At 40.8% G+C, this 19,204-nt stretch overlaps 1 protein-coding gene across 1 annotated transcript in view; it reads left to right on the forward strand.

Moving 5' to 3' along the window:
- SUCLG2 (succinate-CoA ligase GDP-forming subunit beta) overlaps nt 1–7,294 on the forward strand; it is a 363,845-nt gene extending 356,551 nt beyond the window's left edge. Inside the window, exon 12 of the mRNA XM_055079886.1 lies at nt 7,140–7,294. Coding sequence (XP_054935861.1) covers nt 7,140–7,279 — 140 coding nt within the window. The 3' untranslated portion in view covers nt 7,280–7,294. The remainder of the gene's footprint in view (nt 1–7,139) is intronic.
- Nucleotides 7,295–19,204: the final 11,910 nt, after the last annotated feature.

Raw genomic sequence — 19,204 nt, forward strand, 5'->3', positions numbered from 1 at the left:
TTAGGATAACACCCTGCAAGTCCATCCATGTTGTTGCAAATGGCAAAATTTCATTCTTTTTTATGGGTTTTTGTTCCATTTTTTTTCATTGCATATATATACCGCCTCTTCCTTATCCATTCGTCTGTTGATAGACACTTAGGTTGCTTCCATATCTTGGCAATTATAAATAATGCTGCTATGAACATTGGGGTGTATGTGTCTTTTTGAATTAGCATTTTTGGGTTTTTTGTATACATATCCAGGAGTGGAATTGCTGAGTCATATGGTAGTTCTAGTTTTAGTTTTTTAGTTTTTAGAGAAACCTCCATTCAGTTTTCCACCATGGCTGCACCAATTTACATTCCCACCAACAGCGTATGAGGTTTCCCTTTTCTCCATATCCTCACCAACATTTGTTATTTGTGGTCTTTTTGATGATAGCCATTCTGACAGGAGTGAGGTGATATCTCATTGTGGTTTTAATTACATTTTTCTGATGATTGGTAATGTTGAGCATCTTTTCATGTGCCCATTGGCCATCTGCATTTCCTCTTTGGAAAAATATCTATTCAGGTTTTCTGCCCGTTTTTTAATCAGGTTGTTTGTTTGTTTGCTTTTGATGTTGAGTTGTATGAGCTGTATATATATTTTGGGTCAGTTATATCATACGTAAGTATTTTCTCCCATTCAGTAGATTGTCTTTTCATTTTGTCGATGGTTTCCTTTGCTGTGCAAAGTTATTAAGTCTAATTAGGCCCCATTTGTTTGGTTTTGCTTTTATTTCCTTTACTTTAGGAGACAGATCAAAAAATTATTGCTGTGGGGATGTATGTATATGTACAGCTGATCAACTTTGTTATACAGCAGATACTCCAATAAAGATGTTAAAAAAATTATTGCTGTGATTTCTGTCAAAGAGTGTTCTGCCTATGTTTTCCTCTAAGAGTTTTACAGTTTCTGGTCTTACATTTAGGTCTTCAGTCCATTTTAAGTTTATTTTTGTATATGGTGTTAAAGAATGTTCTAACTTCATTCTTTTACGGATAGCTGTCCAGGTTTCCCAGCACCACTTATTGAAGACTGTCTTTTCTCCATCATATATTCTTGCCTCCTTTCTCATAGATTAATTGAAAATAAGTGCATGGGTTTATTTCTGGGCTCTCAATTCTGTTCCATTGATCTACGTTTCTGTTTTTGTGCCTGTACCATACTGTAGCTTTGTAATATAGACTGAAGTCTGTAACTGTGATTCCTCCAGCTCTGTTCTTCTTTCTCAAGATTGTTTTGGGTATTCGGGCTCTTTGGTGTTTCCATACAAATTTTAAAATTATTTGTTCTAGTTCTCTGCCTTCGGTAATTTGATAGGGATTGCATTGAATCTGTAGATTGCCTTGGGTAATATGGTCATTTTAACAATATTCATTCTTCCAACCCAAAAACATGGTATATCTTTCCATATGTTTGTGTCATCCTCAATTTCTTTCATCAGTGTCTTATAGTTTTCCAAGTACAGGTCTTTTACCTCATTAGGTATGTTTATTCCTAGGTATTTTATTCTTTTTGATGCAATGGTAAATGAGATTGCTTCCTTAATTTCTCTTTCTGATATTTCATTGTTAGTATATAGAAATGCAACAGATTTCTGTATATTTATTTTGTATCCTGCAACTTTACCAAATTTATTGATGAGCTCTAGTAGGTTTCTGGTAGTGTTTTTAGAATTTCTGTAGTATCCTGTCATCTACAAAGAGTGACAGGTTTACTTTTTCCTTTCCAATTTGGATTCCTTTTATTTGTTTTTCTTCTCTGATTGCTGTCGCTAAGACTTTCAATACTATGTTGAATAAAAGTGGCAAGAGTGGACATCTGTGTCTTGTTCCTGATCTTAGAGGAAATGCTTTCAGCTTTTCACCATTGAGTATGATGTTAGCTGTGGTTTTGTCATATATGGCCTTTATTATGTTGAGGTATGTTCCCTCTATGCCCACTTTCTGGAAAGTTTTTATCATAAATGGATGTTGAATTTTGTCAAAAGTTTTTTTGCATCTATTGAGATGATCATATGTTTTTATTCTTAAATTTCTTGATATGGTGTATTGTATTGATTGATTTGTGGATACTGAAAAATCCTTACATCGCTGGGATAAATCTCACTTGATCATGGTTTATGATCCTTTTAATGTATTGTTGGATTTGGTTTGCTAATATTTTGTTTAGGATTTTTACCTCTATGTTTGTTGGTGATATTGGCGTGTAATTTTCTTTTTTTGTGAAATCTCTCTTTGGTTTTGGTATCAGGATGATGCTTGCCTCATCGAATGAGTTTGAAAGCATTCCTTCCTCTGCAATTTTTTGGAATAGTTTAAGAAAGATAGGTGTTAACTCTTCTCTAAATGTTTGGTAGAATCCACTTGTGAAGCCCTCTGGTCCTGGAGTTTTGTTTGTTGGGAGTTTTTTAACTACTGATTCAATTTCATTACTGGTAATTGGCTCATTCATATTTTCTATTTCTTCCTGGTTCAGTTTTGGGAGATTGTACATTTCTGGTAATTTGTCCATTTCTTCTAAGTTTTTCATTTTATTGGCAGGTAGTTATCTGTAGTAGTCTCTTATGATCTTTTGTATTTCTGTGGTGTTGGTCATAATGTCTCTTTTTTCATTTTGATTTTGATTTGGGCTCTCTCTTTTTTTCTTGATGAGTCGGGCTAAATATTTATCAATTTTGTTTATCTTTTCAAAGAACAAGCTCTTAGTTTCATTGATGTTTCTATTATTTATTTACTGTATTTCATTGATTTCTGCTTTGATCTTTATGATATCTCTCCCACTAATTTTGGATTTTATTTGTTCTTCATTTTCAGGTTCCTTTAGGTGTAGGATTAGTTTGTTTGAATTTTTTTCTTATTTCCTGAGGTAGGCTCGTATGGCTATAAACATTTCTCTTAGAACTGCTTTTGTTGCATACCATAGATTTTGGATCATTGTGTTTTCATTTGTCTCCAGGAATTTTTAAATTTCCTCTTTGATTTCTTCAGTGATCCATTGGTTGTTTATTTGTATGTTGTTTAGCCTCCACATGTTTATATTTTTTGCAGTTTTTTTTCTTGTAGTTGATTTCTAGTCTCATAGCATTGTGGTTGGAAAAATTGTTTGATATGGTTTCAGTTTTCTTAAATTTTCTGAGACTTGTTTTGTCACCTATCATGTGATCTGTCCTGGGAAATGTTCCATGTGTACTTGAAAAGAATGTGTGTTCTGCTCCTTTTGGATGGGAAGCTCTATATGTATCAGTTAAGTCTACCTGGCCTAGTATTTCATTTAAGGCCAGTGTTTCCTTATTGATTCTCTATCTGGATGGTCTGTCCATTAATGTAAATAGAATGTTAAAGTTCCCTGCTATTATTATGTTACCGTCAATTTCTCCCTCTATGTCTGTCAATATTTGCTTTATATATTTAGATGTTCCTATGTTGGGTGCCTATGTATTTACAATTGTTTTATCTTCTTAGATTGATCCCTTGATGATTATGTAGTGGCCTTCTCTGTCTCTTATAACAATCTTTATTTTAAAGTCTATTTTGTCTGATGTAAGTATTGCTACCTCGGCTTTCTTTTGATTTCCATTAGAGTGGAATACACTTTTTCATTCCCTCACTTTCAGTCTGTGTGTGTCTTTAGAGCTGAAGTGAGTCTCTTGTAGGAAGCATATATACAGGTCTTGTTTATGTATCTGTTCAGCCATAGTGTGTCTTTTGATTGGAGCATTTAGTCCATTTACATTTAAAGTAATTATTGATATATATGTTCTAATTGCCATTTTGTCCATTGTTTTGGGGTTATTTTTGTAGGTCTCCTTTGTCCTTTCTTCTTCTTTTGTTCTTTTCTCTTATTATTTGATGACTGTCTTTAGTGTTATGTTTGGATTCCTTTTTCTTTGTTGTTTGTGTATCTAGTATAGCTTTTTGGTTTTGGTTACCATGAGGTTTTTATATAGCAATCTATGTATATTCATGATTGTTTTAAGTTGCTCATCTCTTAATTTCAGATGCATTTTAACAATCCTACATTTGTACTCTCCTCCCATCACAATTACTGCTTTTGGTATCATATTTTATATCTAATTGTTTTGTGTATCCTTTAACTGCTTACTGTGGATATAATTGACTTTACTACTTTTGTCTTCTAACCTTCCTACTAGCTTTGTGCATGAGATGATTTCCTACCTTTACTGTATGTGTGCATTTACCAATGAGCTTTTTCCTTTTATAATTTTCATGTTTCTAGTTTTGGCCTTTTCTTTTTTGCTTAGAGAAGTTCCTTTAACATTTCTTGGAAAGCTTTTTTGGTGGTGCTGAACTCTTAATCTTAACTTTTTCTTGTGTAAACCTTGTGATCACTCCATCAAGTCTGAAGGAGAACTTTGCTGGGTAGAGTATTCTTGGTTGTAGGTTTTTCCCTTTCATCACCTAAAATATATTGTGCCACTCCCTTCTGACCCACAGAGTTTCAGTGAAAAGTCACCTGATGTATTATGGGAGTTCCCTTGTATGTCATTGGTTGCATTTCCCTTGGTGCTTTTAATATTCTCTATCTTTAATTTTTTGTCATTTTCATTACTGTGTGTCTTGGTGTATTCCTCTTTAGATTAATCCTGTATGGGACTCTCTGTGCTTTCTAGACTTGGATGTGTGTTTCCTTTCCCAAGTTAGGGAATTTTTCATCTATTGTGTCTTCAGGTATGTTCTCAGCCTCTTTCTCTCTCTCTTATAGGGGTCCTTCCAGGACCCCTATAATGTGAATATTAGTGCACTTGATGTTGTCCCAGAGGTCTCTTAAACTGTCCTCATTTCTTTTTCTGTTCAGCATCAGTGATTTCCATTACTCTGTCATCCAGCATGCTGATCCGTTCCCCTGTATCATGTAGTCTGTTGATTCCTTCTAGAGTATTTTTCATTTCAGTTATTGTATTCTTCATCACTGTTTGGTTGTTCTTTATATTTTCTAACTCTTTGTTAAAAAATTCTATCTTCTTGGTCTGTGTATCCATTCTTCTCCTGTGTTCTTTCATCATCTTTACTGTCACTACCCTGAGCTCTTTCTCAGGTAAATTGCCTGCCTCCACTTCATTTAGTTCTTATTCTGGGGTTTTATCTTGTTCCTTTGTTTGGAACATGGTCCGGGGTGTCTTGAAGGCTGTATTGGCCTGCTTTTGGGTAGGGTCAGAGCCCAGCTGGTCTCAGGGCAGATTCTGGCCTGCTTCTGGGCAGGCTGGATCTGCAAGCTATGGGATTATGGTTTTCTTGCATCTGGTTTCTGCCCCCTGGTAGATGAAGTTCGTCTAGTGGCTAGAGTAGTCTTCCTGGAGAGCAGTGTTGGGGCCCAGGGTGTTCTGGGGCTTGTGTCTACACATTGGTGGGTGGAGCTGTGTCCTGGGCCCTCTGGTGGTCAGAGCCATGTCTAGAGGTGGCTGTGGACTCAGGAGGTCTTAAGGCAGCCTGTCTGCTAATGGGAAGTGCTGTGTCCCCACCCAATTGGTTTCTTGGCCTGACACATCCCAGCACTGGTGCCTACAGGCTGTTGGGCTAGGGCAGGGCTAGGGCCTAGAGCCAATAAGCTAGATGGAGGATTACAAAATGGCACTTGTGAGCACCAGTGTCCATGTGGTAGCAGGAGCTCCCAAGAATGGCTACCGCCAGAGTCTGTGTCCCCAGGGTGAGCTGAAGTTGACTCCTGCCTCGCCAGGAGACTCTCCAAGATCAGCAGGTAGGTTTGACCCAGGTTCTTATCAAATTACTGCTTCTGCCCTGGGTCCCGGGGTATGTGAGATTTTGTGTGTGGCATTTACGAGTGGAGTCAATTTCCCCCAGCCCTCTGGGACTCCCAAAAGTAAGCCCCATTGGCCTCAAAAACAAATATTCTGGGTGCTTATCTTCCCGGTGCAGGACCCCCAGGCTGGGGAGCCTGACTTGGACCTGTGATCTCTCACTCCTTTGGGAGAACCTCTGCAACTTAATTATTCTCTAGTTCGTGGGTCATCCACCTGGGGGTATGGGACTTGACTATATCATGAGTCAGCCTCTCCTACCCATCTTGTTGTGGTTCCTTTTTATGTCTTTTGTTGTAGAAGGTCTTTTCTGGTAGGATCTTGTCTTTTTCATCGATGGTTGTTCTGTAAATGGTTGTGATTTTGGTGTGCCCATGAGAGGAGGTGAGCCCAGGGTCTTTCTACTCTGCCATCTTGGCTGATCTCTTATTTCTTCATATTTTTGGCTGCTGTCACATGACCCAGGCTTGACAAACCACAGCATTGCACTCGAACCTATAAGAGGCTTTAAGATGTATATTCAAGAACTTTTATCAGAATGATTAAAATTATTAGAAAGGGAGGGTCATCTTTCATCCATTGGACTTGAAGCTGAGCAGATGTCAGCCTGGAGTAGTTGGCTCCTAAAGCAAACAGTGTTGGCTTGCTCATAGCCCTGAAGCTCTCACCATTTCCTTGTTCATAGACCCAGTGGCTTCTGGCTGCAAGCCACTATGTCTTTCTCCCTCAGGGCTTTTTCTGGCCATCGCAGCCAGTCCACTCAGCTGGCGTGTTTATAGGATAGGCTTCAAGTGCCAGAGAGTTCATGTTCCCAGAGCAGCTTTCCACCAGTGACTGATGGGAGTTGGTAGATCAAAACCCCATCTCCCTCTCCCCTTGGTTGACAAATCTCTGAAGTGTGGACTTGAATTATCAGTGTCAAGCCATTATTTGTTATTTACCTTCATGTGGATATATACATGTGTGTATACACATATGTATACATATATATGTGTTTGTATGATACATGTATACATGAATGGATATACATAAAATATTCATACAAACCCATGTACAGTTCATGATATTTTTATATTATTCATAATATTTTTATATTGTTTTATGTTGTTATATATCTCTGACTTAGGTGGGGGAGTATTTTTTTAGTACCTTTCCTGGCTCAGTCCTCGAACATTCTTCTAATGTGTTCAATAAAATCACCCAATATTTATATAATTCCAGAGCTAATATTCAGCCAGTGTTTACCAGTACAGTCATATCATTTCTATAACCAGCACTAATTTTACGGGTGTCCATTCTGATTGACCATTGTACATGCCATAATCTCTTACAGGTGGAATTAACATCATGGTTGTCTGCTCACACCCACCATCAAAACGATGTCCTCGTCTCCCTGTGGCCCAGAATCTAATCCCACCTTCTCAGAGAACATTCCTGCTTCCTCCAGCCAAGGCTCAGAATAATCAAAGTTGAGAGGAGGATGCTCACTTCCTGGAAAGGAAAGGTAAAGAATGGAACTCTTGACTTCGTATCCTGAAGGCAGGATAAGTCTTTAGAGATATTTGCATTTCCAAGATCTCTTATCTTTCCTCAATTCCAAACAGAGAGCCTTGGTCTCTCTTTGCCTTTGGACTTTGGCAGAACTAAAAACAAAATCTTCTTGGAATCTCTGCTCCCATTATGTTGTGTAAATACCTGAATTCATTGACTTCATTTATGAGGGTCAAGGAACAAGGAGATGGACCTCAGAAAGGAATGGGCGCATAGCAGTGTGTCTCTTGACAGAGAAGTAGAAGGATGGTCAACTTCATGGATCAACAATTGGAATAGAGCGGGTGGATGTCAGCAGAACCTGCCTCTGTTTTCTATCAGATAAATCTCCCAGAACTCAAGTCACACACACTAGTTTCCCTCAGCTGGAGGAATAAAGGTTTGAGTACCTTAATCTGATTTAGGAAAGTATATTTTTAATTTAAAATATTTGTTTTTCAAATATATAAGTATATATATGTATATATATAATATATACTTATATAGGATATAAGTAAGTAGGGAAAATAGGAAATGGGTATTTCTTACCCACTTGAAAATTGGGATCAAAGAACCATACCTTCAATGGCCATATAGAACAGGCTCATGAAAAGCGGAGACTATCTGCAGTGAGAACATGTTCCCTAGACCAAGGACTTGTTCATAAGAAATCCTAATGGGACCATGTGTGGGAAGGGTTACCTTGTATTTCCTGTATGAACAGGCAAGGTAAACTGTTTCACGGCTCCATGGGATGCCAAGGTCAAGGTCTGCTGGTTCAAGATGATGTACAGCTTTCAAGGGCATGCACAGCTTTCTATAATCTGGGATTGAGTGCTTTTTGTTGTGTTTGCAGATGCCTCAACCAGTATTCTAATTTATTTGAGAGATTTTTCCACCTTATGAATAATGCCCCAAGGCTTTAAAAGAGAAAACCATGAGCACTTTGAAGCAAAGATTTATGGGTTTCAGTGCAAAACATTTCCAGTGGGGAGATTTTAAAAATTAATTTGTTTGTATTCAAGGCAGCACAAACATGGAGTATTTGAGGCATTTAAGAATTTTAAATATGAGGGAGTATGCTGAATGGGGAAGCTGTTCATTTGAAATAGTGTATCAGAGTTTAGGACAGGTGGGGAAACTCAACTTTTCTTTTCAGTGAAGAAACTGCTACAAAATTGAGTTTTGCGTGGCCCACACAGGAGCACTCAGAAACCAAAGCAGCAGCCTTCAGCTCTGCTAAAGAGCTCTGAATATGCAATATTGCAGTCACTTCCGCACATTCAATGCAAGCCACCATGTGTGTTTGTAAACAACTAAAAGACCCAGCTAATCTTGAGCAATACACAAATGGGCCATCTTTGAGAATGCCAGTCGCCTGCTAATAACTTTCTAAAATTGCTCTCCAGCCCTAATTGAAACCATAAATCCTCATCACATTCAAAGCCCAACCACTGTATACCATTAGCTCAGTACAGTTCTTAATCTTCTTCTTGTGGGGCACTTTCGTGCTGTATCCTTCCTCCTGTAGCAGTCACATTTATTTATTACAGTTCAAACACCTTGCAGTATTCCTGCTGGAGAGCCCTGTAACATCTCTGTAAGCATGTCAATATGAGGGCCTGCTTATAGGAACACCTACCCCATTCCCACTGGAACAAGGTCAAAAAATGTCAGGGAAATATATTTTCGCTCGTTTCATCCTAGATGCCTGTAGATAACACAGATCGAGAGAATATTTAAATTCTGTTTTGTTAAGACAGGCTACTTCTGTTATATAGTGGAGCAGGTAGGAGGTTATGGTTGCCTCTAGACAATTTGCCAGACAAGACAAATGGCTTTGCAGACCATCTGACAGCTTTATTCTTGTGGCTCTGGCAGAAAAATAGGCAAAAAAGATTGCAGAGGCGGCTGAGTGGAATACAACACAACAGTTCAGAAAAATATTAACTGGTTGTAAAATGAGTGGGAGGATGTAGTAAAGGAACTGGCATTTCAGTTATATAAAATCACTTATTACAACATTTTTATAGACAAATCATGCTCCTTTTCTGTGCGGTATCTTTGGGTCTGTTGCCCGGAATAGATGGTAAAGAATCCTTCCACGAGGCACGGAATGTTTATGTGGAAGGAGAGAGAAGGAGCAGCTATGACTCATTTTATGGCTGAATTATGCTCCTGATTCCAAGAAAGACCCTCTGGCAGTTTAGGTCTGGTTTTATTGTAGGTGCTTTTACAGATCTTTTCTGGCCCCATTTATTTACCTGCACAACATCTCCCGGGCCTTCTAATGGACACTTGTAATTAATGTGGAATGCTCTCATACTTGTTTCGACACAAATCCTTCTGGGGCCTTGAAAAGCTGAGACAACAATGAATACGGCAAGTTTTCTGTTCCCTGAAGCAGAAGAGACAGACTCAATAAAGTATTTCCTGAGATGACAGCCCACCTTGTAGAGTCATCCTCAGTTCATCCCTTTTAGCCAGCCTCACTCATTAAACATAGAAGAGAAATCGGCCTCTCAACTCTCTTGTGGGAAGTAATAAGGACTTGGACATTCCCTAACAAAGCTCTTCTTTGGCATAAAAACTGAAGAACACAGACCATGCACCCTTGGCAACAATACATCTTATAGTTTTCAGAAGTGTTAAACGTGTTTGTTCAAAGAGAAAAATCAGTAATGAAATACTTGGGAAAACACCAAGTGATACAGAGTTAAGTAGCTTTTCATCCTGCAGTACTTCCCAGGGCTTCTAATATCCTAACATGCATTTCAGATCTTCAAGAAAGGAATACCTGCATTTCTGATATTTATTTTACCACAGGACTCTTTATTTTATGGAAACTTGCATGTGGCCAGTGTTCCTTAGAATACCCTAAGAAATAACGCCCTTCTTTATCCAGACTCTTTTACGCAAGGAGAAATGACATTTAAGTGTCAAGCAGATTTAAATATTTGCCTTTCCAAAATCTTTTAGAGTTCCCCATTGTCCCCATTAATCAGAGAGTAATGATCAATGCCTTTATTTATTTGTTTGCATTCAAAAATCACAGATGCTCTCATCTCATATTTTCTCCCTTTATGACCCATTACGTAGCTTTCTTTGACCCTCCCACGCTAGTCAAATTTGTTCCTTGCTCTTCTGTATATACACTTTGTATCTCTCACCTCTATATTCTTGAACACAGTATTTCCTCTTTGTGGAACAAGCTGTTCTTACTTCTACCTATTTGGGACCTAGACATTTTTCCAGAATCATGCCAAATGCCACCTTCCATGAATCCTTCTTCAATTTTGCAGTTGGGACTCAGTCTTTCCTGCTTTAGTGTTTCTGCTGTATTTGGTGTGGACATCTGCTATAGCTTACCTCAGCCTTCCAGTGTTCTGGTTGTTTGCTGATTTCTATGAGTTCTTCTGCTTGCATATGAGTTCCTTGAGGGCAGGGACTACGTCTTGTTCATCTTTGGGCACAGAACCTGTTACACTGTCAAAACAGAATCTAGGTCAAGCTAAATTGAGATATGTAACCCCTGGATCCCATTTTTACTTGGCTTTCTCTCTTCAGCTTTCCTGCAGTGTCTTTGAAATGACCAGGCCATAGGATGATGGCAGCTTCCACCTTAGAGCTGGCCTAAGGCCGCCCTCCCAGGTCTGAGTATACTGTGCTTTGCTCCAATGTTACACTGTCTGTTTCATAACTCCATGGTTGACAGGGTACTTCTGGCTGGGAGACAAGTTTCTTGGGGCCTTTCTAGTTTACCTGCAGAATTGCTCCAGACTTACCCACATAAGGCTGAGCCTGCAGCTTTGGGGGAGGCAGTTGAACTTACAGGAAGTCTAATGTACCCTCTATCTCAGGTCTAGCAATCACACATGTGTGCAGATGTGTCCCTGATGAAGATGCTATCACCAAGTTCTTCCTTCACTCAGGCTTTGAAGTCCCTTCCCAGAGTCCTCATGATGGCACTCTTTTCAGATTGTTTTGTTCCCTGAGGCTTCTTCACTGAGTACTGACTTAGTTCTATGCTCTGCACATTGAGAGACACTGTCCAGCCTCACGTTTAGTTTCTTTGTCCAGTTTCAGCTCTGCAAACCCCAGCCTAGGTCAGAGGCCAGCACCTTCCCACTTTATCAGAACACACCTGCAGTTATGTTGCATAGTTCCAAGAAGCAATATAGTACAGATTTAAGAGTAAATGTGAGCTCTGGATTCAACGTAGCTGGGTTCATACCCTGGTTTCAACACTAAATATCTGTGAATTGGGGCAAATTAACCTTTGTGACCTCAGTTTACTTAGCTATAAAATAAGATGATGGTGGTTCCTATTGCACGGGCGTTTTTTGAGAATTAAAGGAAATGACACATGTGAAGCACCTGGCACAATGCCTGGCATGTCGTAAGTGCCCCCAAAAGGTAGGTTTTGTTACTGTTTTAGAATCCAATGGAAAGAATAACTTAAAGCCTGGGGAGGCCCTGGGCAACATGTTTAATAGCCCCACTGTCCTCACCTGTAAAGTGGGTGTGTTCATCATCTACTGATGTGAAACAGGGTATCACAAACTTAGTGGCTTCAAACTACACACATTTGTCATCTCATAGTTTCTCCGGTTCGAGAGTCCAGGCACAGCTTAGCTGGATCTTCTGCCAGGCTGCAGTCAAGATGTCGGCCCCAGCTGGGCTCTCACCTGGAGGCTCCATGGGGCGAGTTCACTCCCAGGCTCCCTCAGGCTGTTGGTGGAACTCATTTCCCATGGCTGTGGGACTTGTGGCATTTACTTTTCTTCAAAACCACTTTCTTCAAAGTAGAGAGAAAGAGACCGAGACTCCAGCAAGATTGCACTGCAGTGTGATCAGCACATCCCATCCCCTTTGCCATGGAACATTGGTAAGAAGCCAGTCAAAGGTCCCGCCCATCCTTGAGGGGAAGAGATCACACATATGTACAAATATGGCGGCCATCTTACTGCCTGTCCTCCACAAGGGGGATGATAGCAACAGAAATGGTCTCATGGGTTTTTGTGAGGCTTCAACAGATTAACACATATAAAGGGCCTGGCACTTAGTAAGTGTTCAGTAAGGGTTTTCCGTTTTTAATCAGGCCTGTGAGTGGAAGGGGAAGCTGAGTTGGAATGAATGAATGAATGACTAATGGGGCTAAGTGCAGTATTTATAACTGGGTAGACTGCTCCCAAGCAAGCTCTTTGCACAGCTGATTTCCCCAGAGGTTTCAGATCAGCAGCTGTGAGCTCTGCTGTGGGTGGTGGTGAATGTCAACTGTAGGTGGGTATTATGCCTTAGTCACGTGTAACTAATTTAAAGCCCAGTGTGTTTTCAGGTAAGTGTCTGTAATTGACATTTTTGCTAACTGTGAGAATGACTTGTTTGCCATCTTCCCTCACAACTCTAAGAGAGTTGAGTCAGGAACTGAGGAGTGGGCTTGAATGAATTGGCTTCCTCCTGTGTGAGGTACCGAGGTATCGGTTTGGTGCCACAGGTTGGCTTGTAGGCAAAGTTCAGACAATCATAGAGCTAGGAATCAACTCAGAAATACTGTGGCCAAGTACAGGCTCCCTGGCCCACAGACAAAGAGTACAGAATGAATTTCCTCATTTCAACTTGAGGCCTTTTCTGTGCCAGGCTTTGTGCTAGATGCTCAGGGAACAAAGGGAAAGAAACTTAGACAAAAATCATGCTTGTGGAATTTTTACCGTATGGCCCCCAAATTCTTTGACATGCCTTCCACTGAGGGGGAGGGGCAATTTGTGTCTCCTGTCCTTGATCTGGGCTCTGTGACTGTTGACAAGTAGCCTACAGCAGAAATGATGCTGCACCAGTTTCTAGTCTCAGACCTTAAGAAATTTGCAGCCTTCACTCCTTATCTCTTGGGATGTTTCCTCTTGAAACCCGGTCACCATGCCACCACGGAGAGGTCCGGTGCAGACAAAATTATAGCCAGCGTCACCTGCCAGCCATGTGAGTGAGCCAGCTCAGAAGTGTATCCTCCAGCACCAGTAGAGCTGACGCCACATGGAACAGGGGTGAGCTGTCCCCATCAGCTCTTACCCAAATTATCGCTGTTGTTTTGAGTCACCAGATTTTGGGGTGGCTTGTTATACAGCAACAAATCGTTGGGATAATGCCCTTACAATGTCTGGAAGAGGAGACAGACACTAACCAAAGACTAAAGCTGGCAACTTCTATCTATATGATGAGATTATTGCTCTGTAGGATAAGAACACCTGTGGGAGCATCAAACTAGGAGCCTCTGGCTTAGGTTCTGCAACCAGGGAGAGTTTCCCTGAAGTGAGCCTTGAGCTGAGATTGAAAGAAGCTAATTAAATGAAGGTGGGGCAAGAAAGAGCTTTGCCAGGACCTCATGGTGTGCAAGAGCATGAGATATTTGAAGAAGGGAGGAGGTCAGTGTGTATTGAGGGGAGATAGGGGGTTGGGGGGGGTGGTGATGCAAGGAGCTGCAGACAGGGCAGGCAGCATCCAGATGTTGGAGTGGGCCTGTCCCCACGCCAGGCAATGCTCTGAGTTCTCACGGGAGAATAGGATGAGACTGTGGGACTCTCAGGCCTGTGTTGGATGAGTGGGGGAGAAAGTGGGGAAACCCGACAGGGGATTTGGTGTAACCTGCCCGTCTTACCTACAGATGCAACCCACAGTGAGTGACTGCACTGCTGGCACGGGGTGGGGGTCTTGATTCAGTAAGGAATTAATTGTTTCCTGGCAAAAGAAAGGCTGGAAGACTTTTCTTAAGAGTTCTAACTCCTTTTCCAGGCTGCTTTTCTCAGCTGACCTAATTCAGTAGCAGTGTCTACAGGAGTTTTTAATAGATCCACAGGGGCTGGTGTTTCACAGACTGCTCTCTATTTTTACATCTTTACAGGGAAGACATTATTCCTTACAACTAAGCATACTTGCTGGAAGTTTGGCCTGCTTTCTCTCCTCTTGCCTCTGTGTAGACAAGAAAACATAGAGCAGAGGCCTTGACATGTATTTCATCCACGTGTGTGAGGGTAGTTGCTTCCACTCCGTTCTACCCTCCAACTTTTCTAATTGTCCCTTATCTTTCAGGCAGCATCTCCTGCCTTATCCCTCAGATTCACCCCTTCCTTCCTTCCCACACCCACAGCATGTCCACATCCCTTCAAACCTCAGTCTCAGCTTCAGGTAAACGGCAAGTATTTTTTGTGAACCAGACACTAGGCACTGGGGATTCAGGAGTGAAGACTAATGTCATCTGACCAGAGCAGTGGTTCTCAACCCTAGCAGCATGTTAGAATCACTGGAGGGGTGGAGGTGGGGAGCATTAAAATATGTCAGTGCCTTGTACCTATGCTCAGAGAGTCTGATTTAATTGGTTCTTCACTGTTGGAGGGGGAGTTTACAAATAAGGCAGAGGGGTAAGCTAGAATGATCCACGTAGTAATCAATCCGACTCAGAGACATTGGTATGAACTTATGTTTGGTTTAGTACAAAGATCGTTTCATCCAGATAGATAGATAGACAGATAGATGCATATATATTCACATATGTATATCCTTGCTGTGTCAGCTAAGAGGACCTAGAAGCAATGATACCCCAGTAGCAGTGAGTACACCTAGACCCAGATCTTGGTGTCTCATACCATTCTCCAGTAGAAGGAACCAGAAATCCTTAGAGAAATGGCTGATTTTAGGGCTGGGGCAGGAAATATACAAGATGATCCTGGAGTATCTTGTACTGCCAGAAAGTATGGAAGTACACAAAAATAAAACACCCTAAAACCCCACAATGATGAGGGTATGTCAAAGCGGCACTGAAAGAGCTCCCAGGGGCCAAAGCTAAGACAGTTTGAGCAAGAAAAGAAATAAAGTAGTACTGGATGATAACCCACAGTATAAAGTAAATATCCATAAGTCCATACTGGCATACGTAAATGACAGAATAAAATAAATGGGGAGAAGAGATTAATGAGAGAACTCTCCCATGCAGAAGAATTCCAAATAATTTATGGTCGTACTCTCCCCTCAATAAGGTGGTGCATACCTCCCCATTCCTTAAGTATGGACTGTGCATAGTGACTTCTTTCCAAAGAGTATTTGCAATGTGGACAGGGAGGAAAAGAGTAACTTTACAGTGAAGACACCTGACAAGTATTACCTCAGCCAGCCAGGTGATCAAGACTAACATCAATAATGATAAGTCTTACTGAGTATATACCATTGACATGATATGATGCAAATGGCACTTTACCTCTGTGATCTTCCTAAAAACCATAACTTCAGACTAATCATGAGGAAAAATCAGACACATACCAATTGAGTGACAGTTTATAAGATACCTTACCAGTACTCCTTGAAACTGTCACTGTCATAAAAAAAAGGGAAGTCTGTCTGACAAACTGTCTCAACCGAGAGGAGCCTAAGGAGACATGACATACCATGTAAAGTGACATCCTTCTTTTAGTAACACGTTTCTCTAATAAAATTGAGAAGGATTTGGTTGAAGCAAAAAAGAAGTCTATTGAAATCAATTATGATTAAATGATCTCTAAGAAGACCACTGTTAATGTTTTGATGGTCTTTATTTTCTACCGTAAAACTGGGATCATGCATCACCTACAATTTTGAAACCTATTATTCATGAATGGTCTGTTATGAACTTTTTCCCATGCCATAAATAATCTTCTTAAAGCATAAAATGAGAACTTTAATAGCTGGATGTTGTTTAATTGCTAAATTTGCTCAAGAATATAGGGAAGGAGGGGAAAAGGCAGGATAAAGGGTAGGGAAGAATAGGAGCAGTTGTAGGTGGTAGCAGTGGCTATAGCACTGGATATCAGGGGTTGTGGACTTGGTGGTGTGGTGGGAGTTGGGCAGGCAGAGAGAAAACTAGTTCTTCTGGCTCCTCTCAATCCACTTTTCTGCAGACAAAAAGACCGAGAGAGATCACTTCAATGTTTCTCCTCTTCAACTGCAAATCAGGAGGAAGGATGTTTACCAGCAAGTTGAACAGCATCTTCAGTGCCGTATTATTTCTTTCTCATTAGATAGATATTCCAAGGCTCAGAAATTAATTGGGAGGTATTGAATAGCTCGGTTATATCTTTGTAGAACTCCAGCTTTTTCAGTTCAAAGCCACTTTCTGGCCCATTTGTAAAATGGTAGAGTGTTTCTAGGGAAGAACTAATGGAGAGAATGCTGGTTTCCCTGCCTCTCCTCAATGTATATTAAAGCACAGAGTGATGGGCAAGATATGGCAGTTGACCCCATGTTGCAAATCTTCCATCAGTTTCTACACTCCCTCCCCCAAAATCAAGTTCCACAGTCCCCAGGCATACTCTTTCTCCACAGAACAAATTTTACTTGAGATATACTAAGTAATCTTGCATAGGTTTGTAGTTAGGGCAATGCTTATATTTCTTCCTTAACCAATTATCTGGAAGCAGGAAAAGAAAGGCTTTACAAAAACCAGTTTCTGGGGCCCAAATTCTGTGATATCCCTTTCGGACATTTGGAAGGAAAATTGAAGGGAAAACTTTATGTGAGTGGGTTGCTGTGCGTGGAGACTTATTTTTGGCTGGCATAACAAGGACATTTAGGAAACAACGAGTGTTTACATGTGAAGTGAGCAAGGCAGTCACGAAAGTGTGGGACCAGTGTGGATCTGGGATTTTGAATAGCATGTGGGTGACTGCTGACATTTGAGAACTTTTATCTGGGGTGGATTACAGATGTAGCAATTATACAAGTAGGCATTTTAATTGGCATTTAGTAATGCCAAGTCAACAACTGATTCAATTTGGTGAAAAAAATAATCCATGAGTTGATCCGTCCTTTTGAGAAAGATATCATAGTATCCTGTTGAGAAGTATTTCTGGGTGTTAGGGAATGTATGTGACCACTGGAAACCAACCTTTTTGAAATGCTAGAACTTCAAAATTATGTTGTTTTTTGCTGTAGAGAAAATTTCAGAATCCAATGAGTCCATCTTAAATTCCATCCCAGGAAGGTTAGTTAGAAAAATAATTTAAGCCTTTTCTTAAAAGTTATTTTAACTCTTGAGAGATTGAAGAAAGAGGAATCAGAAGGTTTAGATTCAAATCGTCACTTTGTTACTACCTTGCTATGAAACAACAGCAAAATACAGAATTGCAGACAATTGTCTGTCAGTGTGGTAAGTGCTGGTGATGTAGGAACAGAAATTTGGTGTTCAAATCCTTGCTTCCCCCACTCCTTAGCTATGTGACCACGAGCAAGTCAGAGAACTTTTCTGAACTTCAGTTTTCTCTTCTATAAAGTGAGAATACTAACAGTAAGTACAAGCCTTAACAACCTCTACCATGTTGTCGTAAAGCCAGATGTAGGTAATGTAGTTACAGTATGAAATGCTGGCACTGACCCCAAACTGGTGTTGCTTTGTGGCTCTAGTTCTGATCCAGGAAGATTTGAGAACTCAGAAATGCATCATTTAATAATGAGTTGCTTTTTGTTGTTGTTGTTGTTGTTATTCACACGAAGCCAAACTAACTCTGTCCCTAGAGTAAAAGGAAAAACTTTGTCTGTAGGCATTGTCCCATGTTGGAGGAAGTCACACTGAGGACGTGACCACCAGCTGATCTGTGAACTGGACCTGGGCAGACTGAGGCTCCTCACGCCCTCCTCTATCCTTGGGATGTCTCTTCTCCCTGTTTCTCCCACAGTGGGGAACGTTCCAAGGACATAGCCTTGAGAGAGTAAGGTGTTGTTGAAACCATCTGGACTGTGTATGTGACTGAATCTAGTTAAGATTTCTATATACACTTTTAAGATTTGGTGGGTGGGTACAGAGATCTACTTCTCTTGTGCTCACTCAAGACAAGCCTCACAAGTAAGTTCCCTTGCTTGTTAAAACCTGCCACCTACCAACCTGGAGTGGTCTGCCTCTTTCTTTGGTCTCTCCTTGCCCTCCGTGTGTGTGTGAGGTGCGGGCAGTCTGCCAACCAACACCCCACCAGAGCACCAAGGAAGTAAGTGTTCAGAAAGGTAAAGGGTTTCCAGTGAAGGCTTAACTAGGCCAGGCACTCTGTTTAAGTAGGAGAGGTCGTTTGTGGCTACATCAGGAAGGTCTTGAATTCCAAGGTAGTGCAGTGAATGATGCCTAGGCCAGTATTCTGGTTGGCCTAAGGGCTGGGGAGGGGGAATCTTCCCTGTAACAATCTGTCCATGAGTAACCCTGAGGTCCTTACCAAGAAGGCAGCATCCACTGGGCCAGACCCCACGGCCCTGACATGCGGAGAAGGCCAAGGGGTCCCACAACCAGGGCTCCCAGGACACGGGTTCTAGGACCCCCTGCCCCCATTTTGGATTGCCACTTAAATCTTTTTAATTTATACACTCTTGCCTTATATTTCCCACCACTAAAGTATAAGCTCTTTGAAGACAGGCATGTGACTTGTTCATTAGCAAGAAAGCATGTGACAAATGAGGATAAAATATTTGATTTGGAGTTGGAAAAACAAGATGCGAATCTCATCTCCAAACAATGAATTTCTCCAAACTCATTAGCTGTATGACTTTAGGCAGGAAGCTCTTAAACCCCCCTGAGCCTTATTTTCTGCTTCTGGATAATGGGAATTATTGTAGTCTCCAACAGGATAATACAGTTTTGTTCAAATCTACTTAGTATTTGCACTATACGCCGTGACTTGATGCTTTATATGTATTCACTCCCGAAGACTTCAGTGAGGTGCAGTATTATTCCATTCTGCAGGTACAATCATTTGCCATTTTACAGAAACACTGGAAAACCCTGGGGCTCAGCCCTTGGTAGTTCTCAGCCCTTTTGTCATCTGCCCTTATGGCTTTAAACACAATCTAGATGCTAAGGACTTCCAA

Source organism: Physeter macrocephalus, chromosome 18 (genome assembly GCF_002837175.3).
Source record: "Physeter macrocephalus isolate SW-GA chromosome 18, ASM283717v5, whole genome shotgun sequence".
Taxonomy (NCBI): Eukaryota; Metazoa; Chordata; class Mammalia; order Artiodactyla; family Physeteridae; genus Physeter; species Physeter macrocephalus.